The sequence below is a fragment of the Heliangelus exortis genome, chromosome 13 (genome assembly GCF_036169615.1).
Source record: "Heliangelus exortis chromosome 13, bHelExo1.hap1, whole genome shotgun sequence".
NCBI classification, from domain to species: domain Eukaryota; kingdom Metazoa; phylum Chordata; class Aves; order Apodiformes; family Trochilidae; genus Heliangelus; species Heliangelus exortis.
In genome coordinates this window covers 3,029,640-3,049,661 of record NC_092434.1, presented here as the reverse complement: position 1 = coordinate 3,049,661, position 20,022 = coordinate 3,029,640, and the positions used below count along the sequence as shown (strand labels likewise).

General features: G+C 41.4%; 1 protein-coding gene across 1 annotated transcript in view; it reads left to right on the top strand.

Annotated features, from left to right (window-relative positions):
- Positions 1 to 9,305: 9,305 nt before the first annotated feature.
- CDH13 (cadherin 13) overlaps positions 9,306 to 20,022 on the top strand; it is a 402,793-nt gene continuing 392,076 nt past the window's right edge. Inside the window, exon 1 of the mRNA XM_071756616.1 lies at positions 9,306 to 9,465. Coding sequence (XP_071612717.1) covers positions 9,421 to 9,465 — 45 coding nt within the window. The 5' untranslated portion in view covers positions 9,306 to 9,420. The remainder of the gene's footprint in view (positions 9,466 to 20,022) is intronic.

Sequence of the window (20,022 nt, the reverse complement as noted above, 5' to 3'; positions counted from 1 at the left end):
AAAATGGTTTTGGTTTCACCAGCTTCATGCTGCTGTCAGAAAAATATTTCTTTTGTTTTCTAGATGAGTTTAAAAAAAGCTTCCTAGAAAATGCCTCTATTTCTATAGAACACTTCTAGTACTGTAGGATAATTCTTAATTCTTGTGGGGTTTTTTCCTTACTAAGATCTGTGCAGTACCTAACAAAAGAACAGCTGTACAGGCTCCATCCATCCCACCTGCACTACTTGGGCTAATGGCATCCTGACAGGATCATGGTTTTCCATTGGCAAGGCACAGTCCTGCCCTGCAATTGTGAAGGAATTTCCATTTCCACCTGTGCAGCAAGCTCCCTGCACAAGCTGCACAAATGCAAAGGGAGAAAAGGAGCTTTTCCTCTGCTTAAAAAAAAAAAAAAAGCAAAATTCTGGCCACCAGCAGAATGAGAAGAGTCAACCTACCCACCTCCTGCTCTTCCATGGGGAGAGACTGCTGTCTGCAAAAACTAATCCTGACTTCTTACCTGAAATGACATCTGCCACTATAATCACTGCTGCACAGGTACCACTGCATGAATATTCACCCCACCTCACCTCATTTGCTGTGCTCCTTCAAATTCTTAGGCACTCTTTTAAAGATTTTTATGAATGCATTTACACTTCCATCTCAGAGAAGACCAACAGTGACCATAAACAGAAGCCTGAGAAAGAGCAGGAACAAGCCCCTCTCCTGTATCTTTCCCCTGAGTGCTTTTCCAGCTTCCAACTATTTGCATCTCAGGGGATTTCCTGATCTGATGTTGTTACCACAGTGTAAGGAAAAAAAGGTATTGTGGAGCTGACTGTGGCTTCTTTGATCTACTGGTTTGTCTGTGCTGGGTTCAGCTTAAAGTAGAACATGCCCAAAGCTGCTTTAATATTTGCCAGTTGATTGCAGCTCCCAGGGGACTGATGACCTGCTGATACTGGCTGTATGATATGCACAAGAATATTCAGCACTAGCTTTTATTAAGCAGGATTTCTTAGGTTTACCAAAGTCCTATTTTGATTTAAAATGTATGGAAAAAAAGGGAATTAAATACCTGGATGTTGGTCATTCTCACAGCATTCCATTCCTCTAAGTTAAATGCTTTCTTCCTGGATCAACTAGAGCAAATTTCCTCCCCAAACTCCATCACATGAGCAGCTGACAAGGGACCTCAGTACAAGAGCTATGTGATGTCTCAGAGACACAACCTGACCTACTGCAGTCTGGTTTTACCTCCTCTGAGAGGCCCACTCAGCAAAAAGCAGGTAATTTTATGGTTACAACCTGACCAAGGCAAGATAAAATGAGAATATTTTGTTCTAGTGCTAGAGGATCCAGTTCCACCTCTTCAAAAGAAATTATTTGTTTCACTTTGAGGCTGAGCCTAGTAAAATACCCCAGACTGCTTTCTCTCTTGGAGTAGTGCATGCATTAAAAACTAAGCCCAAGAGAGATGTTACAGTTGAGCATGAGGCAAGGTAACCTTTTAGCATCCCAAGGGAGAAAGTAAAAAGGAACAGGTTTTTTCTCCTCGTATTTACAAAGGCATAATGAATTTTACATAAGAAATATACAAAATTGAAGACAAACAACAAAATACAAAGAGATCTCAAGATACATGATGGTACCAAGAATTCATGCATAATATACCATATTTCAAAGGCATGTAAAGAAGCAGTGTAAGAATCAGATGTTTTTGGTATATACAGAGCAGTTTGTTTGAGGAGTGTTCAACCTTAAGGAGCAGAAACTTGGCAAGATGGCAGAAAGGTCCTGTGGTTTAGGTTGAGTTCTGTCTGGAAATAAATTTTTGAGGACCATTTCAACAGAGTCACTAATAATTTTCTCTAGAAATACGTGCATTCACTGCTACAATTCACTCAGCTAATTTAAGGGTAATTAATGACCTATTAAAATAGGACTTGGCTGGTTTTAGCTGCTCTTTGAAATGACATTAGTTTAGTTCTAAAGTAATTGCATAGAAGTAGAGTCCTATTTTATCCAATCTGATCATCAGGCCTTTTTAGGTTGCTTAAACTATCAGGTTATTTTCAGATTTCAAAAAACACCTTTCTGCTTATTCAAAGAACATTCAGGTTTCAAAAGTTATTTTTTTCCCCTGCATCTCAAGGACTTTTTTTTCTTAACACATGTCTAGATCTGCAGAGACAAATTTCCAGTAAAGCTACATAATACCCCACCAGCTTTGTCTGTCTGATGGATTGATAAGTATAGAAAATTCTGTGAGAATGGGGAACCCATAGAATTTCCCAATGTAATTCCTACTTTTCAAGACACAGAAAAGTTATCACTGAAGGAAGATATATTATTTTGAATTGGCAAATCTGCCAGTGATAAGATGTATCCTACAATCATTTTTTGAAGCCAAACATGTAAGACTAATCACTTTAGCTTCACGTTTAACAGGGGCTGATACTGGAGGGAAAATACTAACTAGCATATGTCACCCTTGAGAAGCATGTAAGGTATTTATCTGCCTAAAAACCATGACAGTTGCATAGAGAAAAGGGTGTGAATATCAATGGGGAAGAAAGGGTTTAAGGATGGAAGGTGAAATCTTAACACATCTGAAGTTTATGGCACTTGCAGGTTGGCAGGATAAGGATACACCTTAGTCCACCCTAAGCTTGTCCCTGTTGCAGAGCTCAGGCTGCCCAGTTTGTTCTCCCAGGTCAGGTTGTAAATGTGCTTTTTTATTTTATACAAGAGGTTTTGCTCAGATCTCTTTTGCTCCAGCTATGTCTCCCCACTGAAATAGGTGTTAGGACACAACCCCCTCGTGCCTGACCCCGTTTTTAAGCCCAGACAGCTTGGTTGCTGCAATGTTCAGGGCAGATCCAGTTGTTATTCTGATGGAGGAGCTTTGCAGCCTTGTTGTTTTAATAACACTATGTGATAACATGAAACAGAGCAGTGCACCACTCTCTTAACACATCCAGTGCAAGCAGCTATGCCCAGAGTCAGGAGGTTTAACAGCTCTGGGCTGCTAAAGTCAGCTGAAGTCCTGAGCACAGAGCTATTCAGAGGCTGACACATTTTCCCTCTCTCTCTCTCTCCACTATTTTATTCCTCCTGGAATACACTTATGCATCTGCTGTTCCTCTGTGAAAAGATGAAAGATTAAGCTCGCTTCTGGCTGGATAAGAATGGTGAAATGTGCTACCCATAAGTAAGCTGTATATTCATGGTGGAATATTTTAAATGACCCTTATATCATAAGAAGGGATTTTTTAAAAAATCCTTAACTGTGGGAATTAGGAGCATATCTCTCTCATTTGAATTTTCTAGCTGATATTTGGTTGGGCTTTAGAAAGTGTCACACAATAAATCCATTAAAATTCTGTGGTTAATTTATTCTTCCAGTATTAACTTTCCCATAACTCATGATGAGTATCTTGAGTTTGGATAAGTCCTAGAAGAACCTCTGACAGTGATAACTTGCTTTTTCTCCCATTTCCTGTGGAAATATTTTATTAATGTATGAAAGACTAACTTTTCTTATAAACTTGCACAGTGAGTTTTTAAGTACTGACTTTGACTACACACGGTGGCTACCAAAACAGGGAATGATAAATTCTTCTGTGCATTTATTTGATTAATTATTCTGATTTGTACTTCTGGGCAGAATTAAGTATAAGAGAGCCCTGGAAAATACAGATCCCATTGCCAAAACAAATTTTCTCACTCCTAGATCCATTCATTTCCTAAACAATAGGTGAGGTCAGAAGGGAAAAAAGGAGTCATTCCCTTAATAAGGACAAGCCACTAATTTGCTGCCATGCACCAAATTCTGCTCCAAAGCAGCTGTGATTGCTTCCAGAACACCTGTAGGTTAGGCAGATACAATAAGACACATGGGGGGAGGGCAAGGAGCAGTGATACTAAAACAAGGTGGGAGAGGCACATGTGAGGAATGGAAACAGCCAATGAAGACTTTTTAAATGAAGCTGTGTTTCAGCTTTGGTTTTGTACAATAACAGAGGAAGTTCCCAGGTCCCCCAGGAAGGCTGATGGGTTCTTTCAATAGACGGAAGGGTCAGTGCCTAAGGCACTTAGCAAGCAGTCCAATTTTTAGCTCTGTTTTTGATCACCTTCTTGACCTTAATCACATCCCTTTGAGCCCTGTGCCCCAGTTTGCCTTTTGTCACAGTGCAGGAATATTTTGCTATATTCCTATTCTTTGGGGAGAGCTAAATGTATTAAGGTATGTGAGATAACTTTGTATTCCTGAAGAATGGGTAAACAGAGGGCCAGAATTCCACTACCTGCCCATGGGTGTGGATGTGGGATTGCAAATGATTGAATTGCTCTGGACTGCTGCTAAACCCAAGTGCTCTGCAGTTGGAACAAGCTCACAGTGCAAGCTCAATGGCTATGATTCAGCTGAAAGGCACAAGTCCATAACAGATATGGGAAAATACCTGTCACCACTCCAGAAAACAGTTTAGATGCTGGAAGTCAGCTGAGAAGCAGAAGCTACTTCCACACAGGGGCCCAGTGGGAGAAGGGGATTAAAGCAAACTCATTTCCATGCTGCTGATGTTGTGGAGCACCCCACCCATCACATACCTAAGGCCCTTCTCACTTCTTCCCTATTTAGTTCAGATGAAGGGTGAATTAAAGAACAGCTTGATTCTGGTACTATTAAGGATTAGAAGATGGGATGTACAGCATTACAAATGGTCATCCAGGAATGCTTTACAATAACTCTGTTATAAAACATACATTTTATTTATGCTCAAAGGTCTCGGGGATGTAAACCCAAAAACTAATGCTTTTTTTTGGTTTCGTTTTTGTTTTTTTTTTCTTTGAGAATTGAAGAAATGGTTCCTATGCTCATGATAAACAGGGATTATTATTACTTTGAGAGAACAGGGTGTGTTGGTTCCTTAAGGGATTTTGCTAAAATGTAAGATTCCTATTTGACTCACCAACTGCTTTTCTGTCCTCTTCTGCCAGTGAAACACACCTTATTTCTTTTCACTGAAGTATCAGTTTGTTCTAGTTACCTGTTAGCAAATAAGAAAACAAAGCCTATTTACTATCCTAGGGCTTGGGTTGGGATGTAGGGACAAAACAGACAAAGCATTGAGCAGTCCCACTGGTTGTAGAGAAAGCTGCAGTAATGCCAAACTTTCTGTTGCCAATAAGCCCCTCGTGTAAGAAATACTGGTTGAAGTTTGAAGTATTATGGAAATAGTGGGTTGCTGGGTACATAATGAAAAGCTGTGGGCTCACTTTCAAAATTCAGAACTCTTCTTTTGGTGTTTTTGTGAGTCTTTCTTACAGAAACTTCAGCTGCACTGAGACTCCCTACCCAAACCTATTTTGGCAGGACTGCCAAGGAAACCACAGTGCCTGGAAACACATTCATTAACTCCTCACTAAATCAGCTCTAGTGTAGTCTTCATTCTCCAGAATAAAACATTATTGCAGACAGTTGCTTCACTTCTTTCTTCTGGAGAATCTCAGACAGGAAGATGGGATTTCACTCGTGCTATGGATTCCAGCTCTAGCCAAGAACATTTACTACAATGTCTTACCTCAGGAGGGGATGGTAGCTCTGCAGGCATAGCGTGAGGCTGATGAGCCAAGCCTGATGGTTTCTTCTGTTCTCTGGCCATTCTTGGAGTGAACCCAGGAGGATTTCAGAAAACCCTAACCAGCACGGGTTTTTTCCTTATTACAAGGACAATGTCAAATATGCTGCAGCTAAACTTACTCTTTGAATTTGTTTTCTTGACTGAATTTCTGTTCTGCTGCGTACTTGGTCCATCTACACCAAAGGAAATTCAACTATACCTATCCTTTAGGGGCAGGTGTTCATTTGATGATGATTGAGTTCTCTTGGGCTGTATTCTGCTCCTATATTGAGGGTGTGCCCATGTTGTCCCTTCTGTTCTAGGGACATGCCACTCAAGCATAGACCCCCCCAGTTGCTTCCCAGTGATAAAACATTTTTCCAAGCTTGAAGGAGTCATCAGCTGCAGTGTGGTGTAGCAGCCAGGAGTGTGTAGATTGCCAGTACTGTGGCTGGAGAAATGAGTCCCTCTCCCTGGCATCCAGATTTCTTATGTGACTCATTTTGATGTGAAATTAAACTCCTCTTGTTCTGATAGATGCACAGCAGCCAATCCTCAGCTTTTACAGAATAGTCAAGGCAAACCTTCTGAAGGTCAAAAGGCATTTTTGGCAGCATCCAACCTCTCCCTCATCTCTTAATAGTCTATCTCTGACAACATCTTCTGTGTTGCAGACAATTAATAGTGCTCACATCAGCCTCAGCTCAGCTTGGCCTCTCCTGCCACACTAATGTCATGGGGAAAGTGAGCTGAGGTCTCAAGTTGCCCAAGATTTGGGGCATGAAAATGGCAGTATCTTGCATCGGAGGACTGCTGAGCACATTGCATCCATCACTTAAAACAGGCTCAGATCTAGGAAAGGTCTCAGCAGGAACTTTCTGTGCTCACAAACCGAGACCCTTCTCAGTCATTGCCTGAACTTCCAACATCAGGTCAGAGAAGCACATTTCACCCTCAAAGGGAAGGCCTGGACCCTGAAGCCTCTCCTGAAACCTCAGGCTGATATTTCTGTTGCTGTCACTCCTCAGCCTCAAAACTTCATCTTCCATTATGTGAAGCAAAACAGCTTCCAGAGAAGGATTGGAGAGCACTCACCCTCCATCCCTTGCAGCCATGTCTCCCAGCCTGCTCCTCAGAGATCTTTTTCAGAGCTTGAACCTCCCGTTATGTAAGGGCGGAGAAGGACTGAGGAACCAACTCTTGGTTTCTAATTAAAAACCTCACAGCTTTTCATTAAAAATCTAATTAGCAAAGAAGACTCTGCTCCTGACCCAGGCAGTCACAGCTCCTCAGGGAGTCCACCCGCAAGGCGCCAAACCCCGGTCCCCCTGTCAGGAGCTGACTGGAAACACCAACCCACCTCCTGCTACTGGAGACCCCAGTTAAACCCAGTTTAGACCCTTCTCAGCACCCAGTGCTGCTGGGTGTTGGATTTTTACCTCACTGGGGCGGTGCCAAGGAGGCTGTTCCCAAAAGCACCCAAAGCCCTATGTGGGAGAACATGGCTGCCTCACAGGGGGGGGTGCGTGACAGGCTGAGGCGCTGCATGGCAGCACCTCAGGAAGGGCTGACCTGTGGGAACTGTTAATTACCTGTCCAGGTGTGCTTAATTACCCCTCCAGGGGACAAATAAGTGGAGCTGTGAGGAGAAGGCTGAGGCCAGTGAGACAGGAGAGGTGGGTGGTGTAGGACTGGAAGTAAAAGGTTAGTGAATTATTTTTTTCTTAAATAAAAAATAAGTTGTTTGTTGTTATTAATTGGGGGTAGTTGTATTTTCTGAGCCACAAGGCTGGGGTAGGTGGCTCCCTTTGGCTGTGAGGAGCTGGAGGTTTGGGTTGTGGTGTCAGATTCCTCCATGGTGAGGAAGGAGGCCATGGGGGGAAGAAGCCTGGGGCTGGGGGAGCACAAGGAACACCTCAAATTCCCTCTTTTTCTCCCTGCTGCTTTTGGGGGATGGTGGAAATGTTCTTCAGCCATGCTGCGTCTTGTGCAGAAATAAACTGCATAAACTGTTGTGTTGCTGCAAGCGTTATTATGGAGTGAATCATCTGCCCCATGATAAGTTTGGTTTTTTTTGTTTTTTTCTTGTTTTTTTTCTTAAATGAGTCACTTTCCTGTGTAACAGGATACAGCTATACCTTTGTTTCTCTGTCTCCACCTATTTCTGGTTGGTCTGGTAACTTGCTCAGCTGTTTGGACCCTGTTTGTGGGTTAGAAGAGACTTGTCTAAATCCCCCTGCTCCCAAATAAAGGTTGTGTAAGCTGTGCTAGGGCTGCTGACTGCAGGGTATGCCCTAGAAAAACCCCACAACCTTGGCTATAAACTCATGGGGTGCTTCTCTCAAGACTGAGACTTACACTTGGTGGCTCCTGAAGTGATGGTTACTCATTTTTAATCCTAAAGAGTTTTAAAGATAATGTGTTAGCCTGCAAAGCTGGCTTTTTGTCTGGAAAAAAAAACCAAAACATGAAAAAGAACACAACCTACCTGTTCATTTTGCATACAAGTGATGAACCTTTTGCAGTTATACAGAGCATTATAATTGCTGCTGGTGGTTCGTGCTGGGCTTGGTTTGAGTTATATCTATCTGGAGTGTTAATTTGTACTCATGTGTGATTAACCATTGCCAAGTTGTTGCTCCTGCTGATGCTGAGGAACTCAAAGTGTTTGGCAGCTCCTTTGAATGTACATCCCTTCCCATCTGCCTTTCCCTCCCTGTGTTTCTGCTCATCTCCAGGGGTGTAGCAGCCACTGGATGGGTAAGCCAGGGAAAACATTACTCATGAGAGCTGAGAAGACTTTTGACCCTTCGGAAAATGGGGGAAAGACTGCTAAGTAACCCTGGCAACTGTAAGAAAACAAATCAAAAAAGGACTGGACTATGGAGATAATGGGGAGTGGCAAGAGAGGTGGAGCTGGAAATACAGACAGGGGAAATTCATTTGTAATCTTTGGTCCATCTGCCTTGTGTTACTTGCTGAGTTGCAACACGACTAGCCCAGAGGAAGCAGGTTCTTAAAACATCAGTTTCCCTCTTCTAAACAGGGAAAGTTTTTCCAATTGAAGGGCATGCACCTTTGAAACTTTGTCCTAGATTTGAGTTCATTGAATTAAAAGCCAATTCTGCCATCACCCGAGCAGTTAATAAAATCTATTGCCTTATGATGGATTTTTTCTGAAGGTTAGAATTGATCTGTCTTCATTGTGATTTGCAAGACTCAGAGGGAGAAAATGCAAAATATCATCTGTATTTCTGCTGCACTGAAAAATTTCAGTGTGTTCTTCTTTTAAGACTTGGGAGTAACTAGAACTGCAGTGGTAGGTTTTTGGTGGTTTTTTTTTTTTTTTTTTTGATTTATTGAAAATAAAGCACACCTTATTAACATTTTAATAAAGAGAATCTCTTTGCAGTGGTGCTCAGAATTGCTCTTATTTCTCAGTACAGTTCTGTTCTCTGAGAGGGGAAAATTCTACTGAGATCTGTAAGGCATGATTTGTTAGCCTGAAACTAAACACACAAATACACCCAAGCAAAATGCTTCCTAAAGGTGCTGGGTTTGTGAGAGGTGCTTGCCCAGTATGTATGATGCAAAATGGGGATGCTTTGTGAAGAAATCATCCTTGTAAAGCCATTGGTTCTGGTCATCAGACTCTATCCAATGCTTTAGTGATGATGCTGCTGATCTATTTGGGAAGTTGGCTGGCTCTCAAGGCAGAGTCTCTTCTCAAAGGCTGTTTCACAGTGAAAATATGCTCAGTGCAGCCGAGTGCATGAATGAAAAAGCCTCTGGTACCTTCTAGTCTGGCAAAATGCAGCACAAAACTCAACTTACTCTGTCCTTTCTGCTGTCCCAGGTAAGAAATGTGTGGGTTTTTTTTCATTGCTTTCTTTCATCTTTTTCCTCTCGTGCATTTTTATTTGAAAGTATTTGTAATTCAGATCTGAGTAATTGTACGTTGCTTGAATTACTGGTGAAAGGTGCAAGATCTCTGCTGTAAGGCAGTTGCTAGGAATGTAGAACCTCGTAGTTCCTTGATTTACAATTACAACAAATTTGCTGTGTGATATATAGCATTTTCTTCTTTCCCTTCAGGAAGGGTGGTGGGGGGAATCTTTCAAGTGTCTCAGTAGCAGCTGCAGCAGCAATATTTTCTGTCATATCAAATGCTGCAACTTTGATTTGCCTCTTTCCTCTGTGGCTTTTGCCGGCTAGTAGGCTGCTATAGGCAGCTCACGTTATTTATTGCTTTAAAGAAAAAAAATAAAATAAAAAGAGGACGATGGGGGGGGGGGGGGGGGGGGGGGAAGAGGGAATATGGAGGAAAACCAAAATCAGACCTTGCAAAAGGTTTCCTTCCCCGTAGTGTCTTGATAGATGTGTAATACTCCGTTAGCGACTTGCTATGGAGCCTTTCTCTTATTAAATGTAATAGATCCCCCTCTGCCAGAGAGCAGAGGCAAAAACACTGCCTTAAAAACCACGGAGCTGCTAAAGCCCCGGTGCTGCTGCTGCTGCTGTCTGTCAAGGGAAGGGGCTCCCTGGGCTTGGGCTCCTTGGCTGCTCCTCATCTCTGGCTGCTGGGCTCACTTTTTGAAAAGCTCCGGGGAGGTTTGGAAAATCCTTTGTCGGCGTTCGCTTTAAATGCACCTTCCCTTCTTTTGTCTCGGGAAGGTGCTCTGTAAACTCTCTCGCATTTCGCCACAATGGCCCCGGCGTCCCGTTGGCAGAGCCGAGAGAAAAGTTCATTCCTTTTTGAGTGGTTTCGTTAACCCTTAGGGGATTGGGAGGTTTGCAGAGCGTGGAAGCGGTGATCGGGACGTGCGCTTGGGGTTGTGTCACTGCCACCTCCTGCGGGACTTCGGTCCTTTTTTCCCCCCAGTAGAAGGATAAGGAGGGGGAAATGGTGAGGGAGCATTGCTGGGAGAGGAGGGAAACAAAGAGTGTGTAGGTAGGAAGCAGTAAGGAGAACTAAATGTGTCTGTGCTGTAGATCCAGGCTGGGATATTGGAGTCCTGGCTTATCCTGGGAAGGAGTAAAAGCATGAGCGTGGGTGGCTGAAGTTTTGGGACAGCGGGAGCCTGGGGACACTGGTGTGAGCAAGCAGGCTGGCATCTGGGTGGGTTGAGGAGAACAGTCCTGCCTCAGGGCGTGTAGCTCATGCAAAGCAGCTGCTTTGGGCCAGAAATGTGGTACCTGAACGAATGCTCTGGGGAGGGATGAGTTGGAGGAGCTGGAGCAGCATGCGCTGGGGTTATCCGCAGAATTTCTTCCTGCAGGACCTCCCTGGCAGCTCGGGCTGAGGCTCTGGGGGCTTTGTAGGACCACGCCAGCTCTGATGCACAGGGTGGGATCTTTGCCCCTCCGGGGAATGGGCTGGGGATGCTCCTGGGGAGGAGATGCTAGCAAAGTGGGCTGAGGAGCTGGGCTGGCAAAGCTGCCTCTGGGAGGCAATGCTCAGGGGGGAGAGGGCAGAGACAGTGTAAAGGTAACCTGTGGGTATACTGGTCCTCACCTTGGGCTTGAGAGTTGCCATCTGGACTAGACTTAGCTTGGCTTTCTCTCTGTTTTCGGCTTTTTTTTTTTTTTTTTTTTTTTTTTTTTTTTTTTTTTGTTTTTTTTGTTTTCTCCCCATCACATTACTGAGTCAGTCAGTTTGAGTTCATTCAGGTTTTCTTTTAGTGGTCTCTTGCAGGAAAAGCAGTATGGATATGACAGAGGACAGACTTCTGAGGCCTATTAAACCCCATAGTTAAACCCCATGTCTTAACATCAGTCACTACTTAAAATCTCATAAGGTGCAGAACTTCTGATTAGGAAAAAACCCTGCAGTTCAGTCATAACTTGGTAATATTTGAGAGTTTCTTTTTTTGCTGGGCTGAGTTGAGTTCAAGTATACTGCAGGGTTGAGTCTGGGCTGTAGCATTCCCTTAAATTTAAAGAGATTAATCTACACCCCACCTTCTTTATTAGCATGTGTAGCCCTGTTTGGCAATATCTCCACCTGGTGATTTAACACATCTCCAAGTTTACTTTATAGATCATGTCTAAGAGTTAATGGATTAGGGAATAGATTAGGCTATAATTTGGAAGGTGTACATAAATCAGTCTTCAGGTACCAGTTGAGTACTGGCAGGTTCAAGCATGAGCTGAAGGTGATAGCATGGTAGGGAAGGAAAAGGGAATTACTGAAATACTGTTTGGCATTTCTCTTTGACACACCACATGCACAACTTTCATGTGACAGGAAAAGTAAACAGAAGAATGTGAGAAACAACATATTAAACAAATGCAGCCATCTGGCTGTGTAGTGGTTGTAACACATTTTGGGTTTTTTTCATAATTTTTTTTTTTCCTCCCTCAGCAGTAGCAGTATTGCCTCATATAATACAATGCTAGTGGAAGTAGCAAAGCTCAATTTTGGTAAAATGATTTCTAAGCAATAGCAATCTAGTAATGTAATACTTTATATGAAACTAGAGGATAGGAATAACTTCATCTCAAAGTAATGGTAGCGAAGTTTACAATGTGGAAAATTGAGGAAATTATGTTCATAAGAACTTGAAATGGAAAAAATTATTTTTTATTAAAAAGATAATTTCTAAAACTAGTAACTTTTGTGTGTTCTTGGTCTGCATCTAACTCCAATGTATTTGTTAAATCTAAATAGAACTGCCTTTTGAGGCAGTACAAAGATGAGGTTGGGGAATTGCTTTTTCAGCATGTTAAGCATGTCTGTAAAAGTTGTGGCAAACTGATTGATGATGAATGGATTTCCTTTTACAAAGAATTAGGCTATGCTACTGCCAAGTGTTTGCCTTGTTTTCACCAAGATGAAAACTGAATGTTAGCTGGAATAGCTGAGGAAGACATGTTACAAGTAAACCCTTAATTTGGGTCCCCTTGAAAACTACAAAGTGTATCTATAACACACAGCTTTATTGATCTGGAGTTGACAATAAGAGCTAAATGTATACTCTGCCAGCTTGTGCAGTTCACTATACAATGTACAGTGAGCAGTAAATACATAAAGTTTTTAAAATCTATCAATTCAAAAGGTTATTTTTCCTAAGGCCTACATAAAAAACCCTTTAAAACAAAAGTGGTTCACAGGCTTGCGTTTGTATGTTATGCATTTCATGCAGATGAAAATATCAGTAAACAAATTGCACACAAAAATTAAGTAAAGCTTACAAGGTGAGGCAAAGATAATCTTTTTATAACTTTCACAATAACTGTCAAGTTCCACGGGGTTGCAAGGAAGCCCATTGGAAAAAAGGTATAGATTTTACAATCATGTCATCGTAGGGAATAGAGAAAATTAGTCCTAAAACTCTTTCCCCAAATGCATAGCCCAAGTTGCTGAATTCTAAAGCTTTAATTTTTTCAGATTTCTCCAGAAGAGGGCTCCATGCACAGCTTGAAAGCCAGCACCTATGTATTAAAAGAAATTTTTCAGCTTCAGGAAAAAAGAAAAATCTGGCTTGCACAAAGTCTGTCGATTTAACATTAAAGGTGATGCTTAAGTTCTGACCAAGTATTTCCATATTGGGTCTTGTTACTATAGGTCTTATTTTGCTTAAGACTGCTTATTATTTGAGAATTCTAGAGAAAAAGTCCTGTATCTTAGTGCTATATTTGAGTTGTAAAAAGGCTTTTAAAATGTTAGAGAAACTCAATGGCCAATCCTTATAATTATTTGCACTGATGAGCATTTTGTGAGCAGGATGACACTCCTGATAGGTGTTGGCTATCATTTTTAGTTATGTAGTCAAGATCCTCCACTTAAATATCTCCATCTTAAATATCTCATTCAGAAGATGCTGTGTCCCAGAGCAGAGCCATTCCAGCAGTCACACTCTGCTATTTGTCAAGTGTGGCCTTGGAGAGAAGGTTGGGCTCTGGTGAATTAGTATTTTAGGTAACAGCTCTAACCTTTGGAAGATATTCTCACACAGGACCTGACTCCTAAGCAAGGGGAAATTTTTACATTAGATAAACAGGAACCAGTCATGAAAATGCTGCCAGAGTTGTGGCATTACAATTAAACCCCCTTTGTTGTGCATCACTTGAGACTGAATCCTTGAATGTAAGATGTGTCTCTGGCAGTATTGTGGGACCAGGCTTTTGTTGATCCAAAAGAGGTTATTCTAGCACATGCAGTCTCTTTGTTTCATGATGCATTGGGGGTTATTGACTTGATTTTTTTTTTTTAGTGGTTTGTCAGCAAGGAAACAAGTATTTCTAAAAAGTATCCCAAGAGACCAGTGCAGCAGAAACTATTAGAGCTGTGTAGATAGCACAGTGGTGCCTGTTCAAGAACACATGAAGTTCTGACTTTCATTTTCTTCCTGTTCATTGTTAGATAAATAGACTCATCCCATTCTATTAATATGTAAGGACAAGCTCAGATAACAGAGCTGTTACTGTTACACTCTTCCTGCATCACTGCTGGAGTCACATCTCTTATCTTCAGCTGCTGTCTTGTACCCTTGTGCTGCCAGGATTTTGGCCTTAGGTTTCTGAGTTCCTGTGCCAGCACAAGCCTTTTGGGAGGAGGGGGATTTAATTTGGGAGTTGACAGAAATCTGAGATTAGTGTTGTTGTTTTTTTATTATTTATTTTAATTTCTTCATGGAAATAACTTCTGCTTTCCTTCCTTGTCAGGTGTAACATGCACCAAATTCACTTTGTTGTGCATCACTAATTGTTGTGGTGCATCACTAATATTCTAACCAGCAAAGCTTCATCCATGCAGGCAAAAAGAAATCTCCCATGTCCACCGGGGAGGAGAGACAGGATGAGAGGCATTTATCATCCTTAGGAGGCTGTAGCTCTTCCCAGTTAACTCTGGATGATATTAGTGAGTTCTTGCTCACAACCATATGGTTGTACTGTGCCCTGCCCTGATCACCAGATGGATGGGACCAGCCCAGGTGGGAGACTGGGTTTTTCTGTCACTTCATGTGTCCTGGCAGTTAGCACAATGTTAGTGTATATGAATCAGTAGGATATTAAATGCCAAAGTGGAGTGAAGAATAAGAGTTGCTTTATTAACCACTGTTTCATTATTCAGAGGTCTTGGAAATATGCCCACAGCTTTTTTTTTTTTTGTGTGTTCTGATGTGGACTGTATTCTCTGTCAAACATAATAATCTAATTCTTTGAAAGCCTTGCTGTTTTGCATGAAGGGAATTCATTCCACTACTAATTTATGCAATATTCTACTGTGTTTTGCACCATTAATTTTTTTGGCTAAAGGAAAAAAGGAGGAGTTTAAGATTTGGTTTGATGGAGCTGGTTAAAGCAGTCCTGAGAACAGACTAAAATAAAAAGGAGCTATTAAGAGTGGGGTGGTGTCAATCTTTTCAGCACATAGCATTTTATCAGTATCTCTAACAGCTTGGAAAAGCTGAGGAAGGTGTTTAAATAACTTCTGATATCTATGAATATCCATGTACTCATGTCTAATTTGGTATTTTTATGGGCCTTGTTTTTAGGGAGCTGAACATTTGAAGCATTTCAAAACTGAACACCCAAATGCAGCTCTGGAAATAATTTTTTATTGCTTAAGGTCCTTCAGACTCCTGTTGCTAAAAGTTCTACATGCTAAATTTCATTAAAAAAAACCAGTAATGGCTATCTCTTTCATGCTTAACTCTTTATTTTCTTGTGGCAAAAAACTAATGTTTAATTCCTTATTGTTAATGGAAATATATATGTTTCTAAAACCCAATATTCGATTCCCAAAGACTTTGCAGTGTGGTGTGTAATGAAGAACAAGTAATTTTTGTGTGTTTGGAGGTTGTGTTAATAGGACTACAGACAAAAAGTGAGGTTTTTAAAACTTTTGAAGAAGTTTTTGGCAAATGAATCATCGTAGCAGATGGACCTTGAGGTACTTGTGTGTAACAAGGACTCAGTGCTGAAAACCACAGGTTCTAGGCCATTAAGCTGTCGTGGCCCTGTTAATATGGCTGTATGCCAAGAAATATGTATACAGATGGAACGTATTGCAGGTTTACAACTTGAATTTAAGATGTAAGAGATGCTCACTTGCAAATATCTGTAACTGCAAGCTTTCCTCAGCTGTTCCTGCCTGGGTGCTGAGGCCTCCTGCTGAAGGTTACTGCCTCTTTTCCCCTGAGTTCTGCTGAGTGCTCCTTTATCTGCTTCAGGGCAAAGCTGTCAAGCTTGGCTGGAAACACATCTGGGGGAGTTATGATTCTGTTCATTAATAGCTGTCTGAAACATGGACGCATCTGTGGTAGAAAGATGACAAATTGTTTCAAATCAATACATGGAGGTGTTAGCACACTGAGTTCTGACTTGCTACGAAGGAAAACTGCATGTTCTAACAGTTATCATGCTGATAATTGGCTCGTCTACTTTACAGACATTTAATCTGGTTCTTTCCACTCTCTTGGCTTAACTTGGAATTCCAAGAAGGGTTTCTCTACAAACTATCTTTAAAGAAGAATCTTAAAGTGAAACATAAGGGATTTTGGACTTGTAGGAGTAAAAGAAAAGCTGGCACCTGTCCATAGAGTCACCATATAAAAACAGAAATTCAAAGCTGCTCTAAATTGATCTGGATCCTCCAGGGAACTATCCCCGTGTACATGGCTTTAGGAGCATGATCCATAGGTTGTACAGACAGGAGGGGAGGGGAGTAGAATTGTGGGATGCTGCCCCTTCTCCAGCTTATGACAGTTTTCTTGATGTAAGCTGGTCTTTGAAGTGTGTCTATTACTTTTTAATATTGTGCCAACTGTTGGTAACTACTTGGGAACAGAGAAAAACCTGGGAAGAGTGTTCTTAAGATCTTGCATTTTCCCATAGCCAGCCTTACAGGCTTTGAGTTTCCATACTGCCAAATAAGGTGTATTTAAACAGTTCTCTACATACAGCCCTCTGTTTTCCCTAAGGAACCATGTGTTTTAGGTATTTTTTTTTTTTCAGGCAACAAACAGCTCTATCAAAACGTGAGAGCTGAACACAGCCCTGCTTGCTAGATGACAAAGCAGGAAATCCAGAGCATCTGGTGGTTTGCTCTCCAAAGGAAAGGAGATGGAATTGGCCATTAGAATTAGAGGGGCATTTCCCTCCCAATTAAACCCATTGTTTCAGAGCTCTGAGGGAGGAAGCTGAGCAACCCCAGCTGTGCTACCATGGGTATGGATGTCTCAGCTTCAGGTTTGAGTTGTTCAGTACAGTTAGAGAACTGGCCAAATTAATTTCTGTGTTCTCTTCCACCTTCTGCCAAGTTACAATAACTGGTCTTGCAAGTGCCAGGAAGACAGGGATGTTATTTACCACCCATATTTGGGTGAAATGCAAAATGCAGAACCTGTAGGGAAAGATAAATGAGAATTAAATTAAAATAGGGTACACAAGAATCAGGTTTGCTTTCTGGGAAGTTGTATTAGCTTGCTATCTGAATTGTGGATTGTGCATCAGGCTAAGTGGTTTTCATTATTTTCCAAAAAGTCTTGTTTTCATAAATCATTATCTAAGTGAACTAACTGGAGTCTGAACTCTATAAATCTTGATTTATGAGTATCAATAATCCTATTAATTTACAGCTATCCAGCTCTGACCTGCACACTAAACTAGTTAGGCTTGTTTGAGCAGCCTTCTTCAATCTCTGGAACTGTCATAGCAGGAGATGTTACTCAGTTGGACACAGATGTAATGATGGTCACCAGAGCCTGGCAGGAATGGGTAATACACCTTTTTTGCACCCACTTACACCAGTGTTCAGAAATAGAGAAGCCTCTGACATTTGGTTCTATTTTTAGAATCATTATTTTCCTCTACTGCTTTTAATTAAAACATCTCATTTAAAAATGATAATACAATCTCGTTTTAAATGTCATCAATATCTTTCCTTAATTGCTGGATCTACATAGTTTAGTTAACAGTGCAGAGGTGTGGTGCTCTGTGCAGGGAGGATATTGATTATTGCCATCTGACAATTTTTTTTGTCATCTTCAGATGACAATTTTGGATACAAGGTGTCACCAGGAAAAAAAGTAAGGATGCTGGGAATAAATAATGAAACTTTTGTGTATTCTGGAAATGATCTCTGGCCTTGCACATATTTCAGCTTTAATTTTCTGACTTTGCAGTAGCAAAACACTGCTGCTCCCACTAATACTGATCAATCCAGTGGATGTGGATTGATTGTGTTGCCCCACTTTGCATTGTGGAGGTGAAGGATGCTTAATACCAAAGCCAGGAGCATTTCTACTGCACACCTATTGGGAGGCTTCTAATCCTATTATACCTGAGCACCCTGCAAAAGGTAATGAATTTCTCCTTGCTTCCCTCAAATAACTGCTGAGTTAGGACAGGAACATTATTCTGAAATGGGAGGCAGCCTCCACCATCTGCCTGTTTCAACGACTTGACTTTTATTATCTTAGTGGAGTAAGGATGTAGGCAGCTGTCACCTTTGCTGCTGATGGTGATTCAGTAGTGACAGTTCATTGTACCACAGAAAGATTAATTCTGATTGGAGGGATCCCAGAATAAATTCAGTCTTTAGGCCTATCAGAAATTGGTGTCTGCAGTGCTATTTTAATAATTCTTTCAAGAATATAATTAGCTGTGGTTTGCCAGTCTCTATACAGCTGGTATTTTGTAGGAAACCAAGAAGGGGAAATCTTGAGCTAATAATAACTGCATCAAGTTCTTTTGGGCATAAGAAAAGTAGAGTGTCCTTGCTTATAACTGGTGTTTATGTGATTGCTGCTGGCAAAATGATCAGTTGGAGCAGAGGAGGAGGAGGATGTTGGCAGTCCTATATATGGGATTTGAGACCAGAACAATTTGTCACTGCACAGATGAAATAAAACCTGGGAGATCCCCACTCCTACTTGATTAGTTGGCTGGGGAGGGAACGGGAAAGGAGATAAACTGGGCATAAGATGGGAGTCCAAACAACCTTCATTCCATTTTCATTTGAAAATGTTTACATGTCACTTGTGAAACAATTTTTTGCATATTAGGCTGCTTGTTTCCTACACATTCTCTCTGCAACACAAGCACATTTAAAATGCCTAAGTGCAAAAGAAAGTTAAAAAAAAAAAAAAAAAAAGAAAAAACAATAATTGGGCAAGAAGGGCAACTGTCACAGCTTTTCAGCAATAAAAATGGAGTGAGTCAGATCTCAGGAAAAGCTTGGCAATTTAGGCAATTTCTTGCTGAAATGGCTATTATGGGCCAGATGTTATGAAAGATAAATCCTCCAAATTTTTGTCATATATTATGTGATTTCCCCCTCCTAAGACCCTTGCTAATATATAATTTCAGACTTTTCCCCTGGCTCTGGTTTTCTAGCATCTCTTAGAGGGCAGCTGAAAAGTAAAGATTTAAGAGAACCTGACTTGAGGAATACTTGCAAACTACCCACTAGTGTTCTGAAGGTTCTTTTATGCTTAAACCAGCAACAACCCTCCCCTGACAACTGAACATACACTTTGTGTACAGTAGACCTAATTCTGACACTGTATTTCTGGGGTCTTTGCAAGACTCCTGATTTATCTGGCAATACTTTAGTTTAAGCACTGATAAAGAAAACAGCAAAGTGCAAATGCATTTGACCTTTCAAAACACTAAGAAGAAAACAAAAATAGAAAAATAGTAACTTAGCAATTTTTTTCTTTTATGTGGAATGTCTGCAAGCAAACAAGTGGCCCAATTTCTGCTTTGGGAACCATGCCTAGAAACCTCTGTGCTACCCAGATACCCAGTTTTATACCTCCTATTCTCAGGACAGGATATATGAGTTGGCCTGACCAGAAGGTCCAGTAAACATTGATTTCATTGGCCTGTAGTTCAGTCCTGCTACATCCCCAGATCTTTGTTTGCTAAGCTGTACTTCTTTAACTGGCTTGCTGGTCCTTAATCACTTGCAAGATCCCGAGCCAGCTCCAGCCTTGGTTTGCTTGTGTGCTGCCACCTCTTAATACAGTGGGGAGAAGCTTTAAAAAACAAAAAAATTCTGTGGGTGTTTTATGGTGTAAATATCCCTCCTGAGTTAGTGCAGCAGCGTTCAGCCTTACTCTGGTTTTACCCCCTTCTAGAAGGGTTTTTAAATAGCAGTGTGGCTGAGTCAGGGCCATGCCAGGGCTGTCCCACTGCCACTCCCTGTGTCATGACTGCTCCTGGGAAATGTGTGGTTTGCACATGGCTCCAAAAATGATGGGAACTGAAGATCCTCCTCCCTTTTTCTCATAAAACTGTTGCTGATTTGTGAGCACGTTGGTTTACTTTAAAAAGCAGAGGAAGTACACACAGTACATCTCTCCCAGCCTCCAAGCTAGATATGCACACAGTGTGCAGAATTTTGTGCCAAGCCCTGGTGATAGGGGTGGGTTTTGAACGGAGTAAACAGAGTGCATTTTTC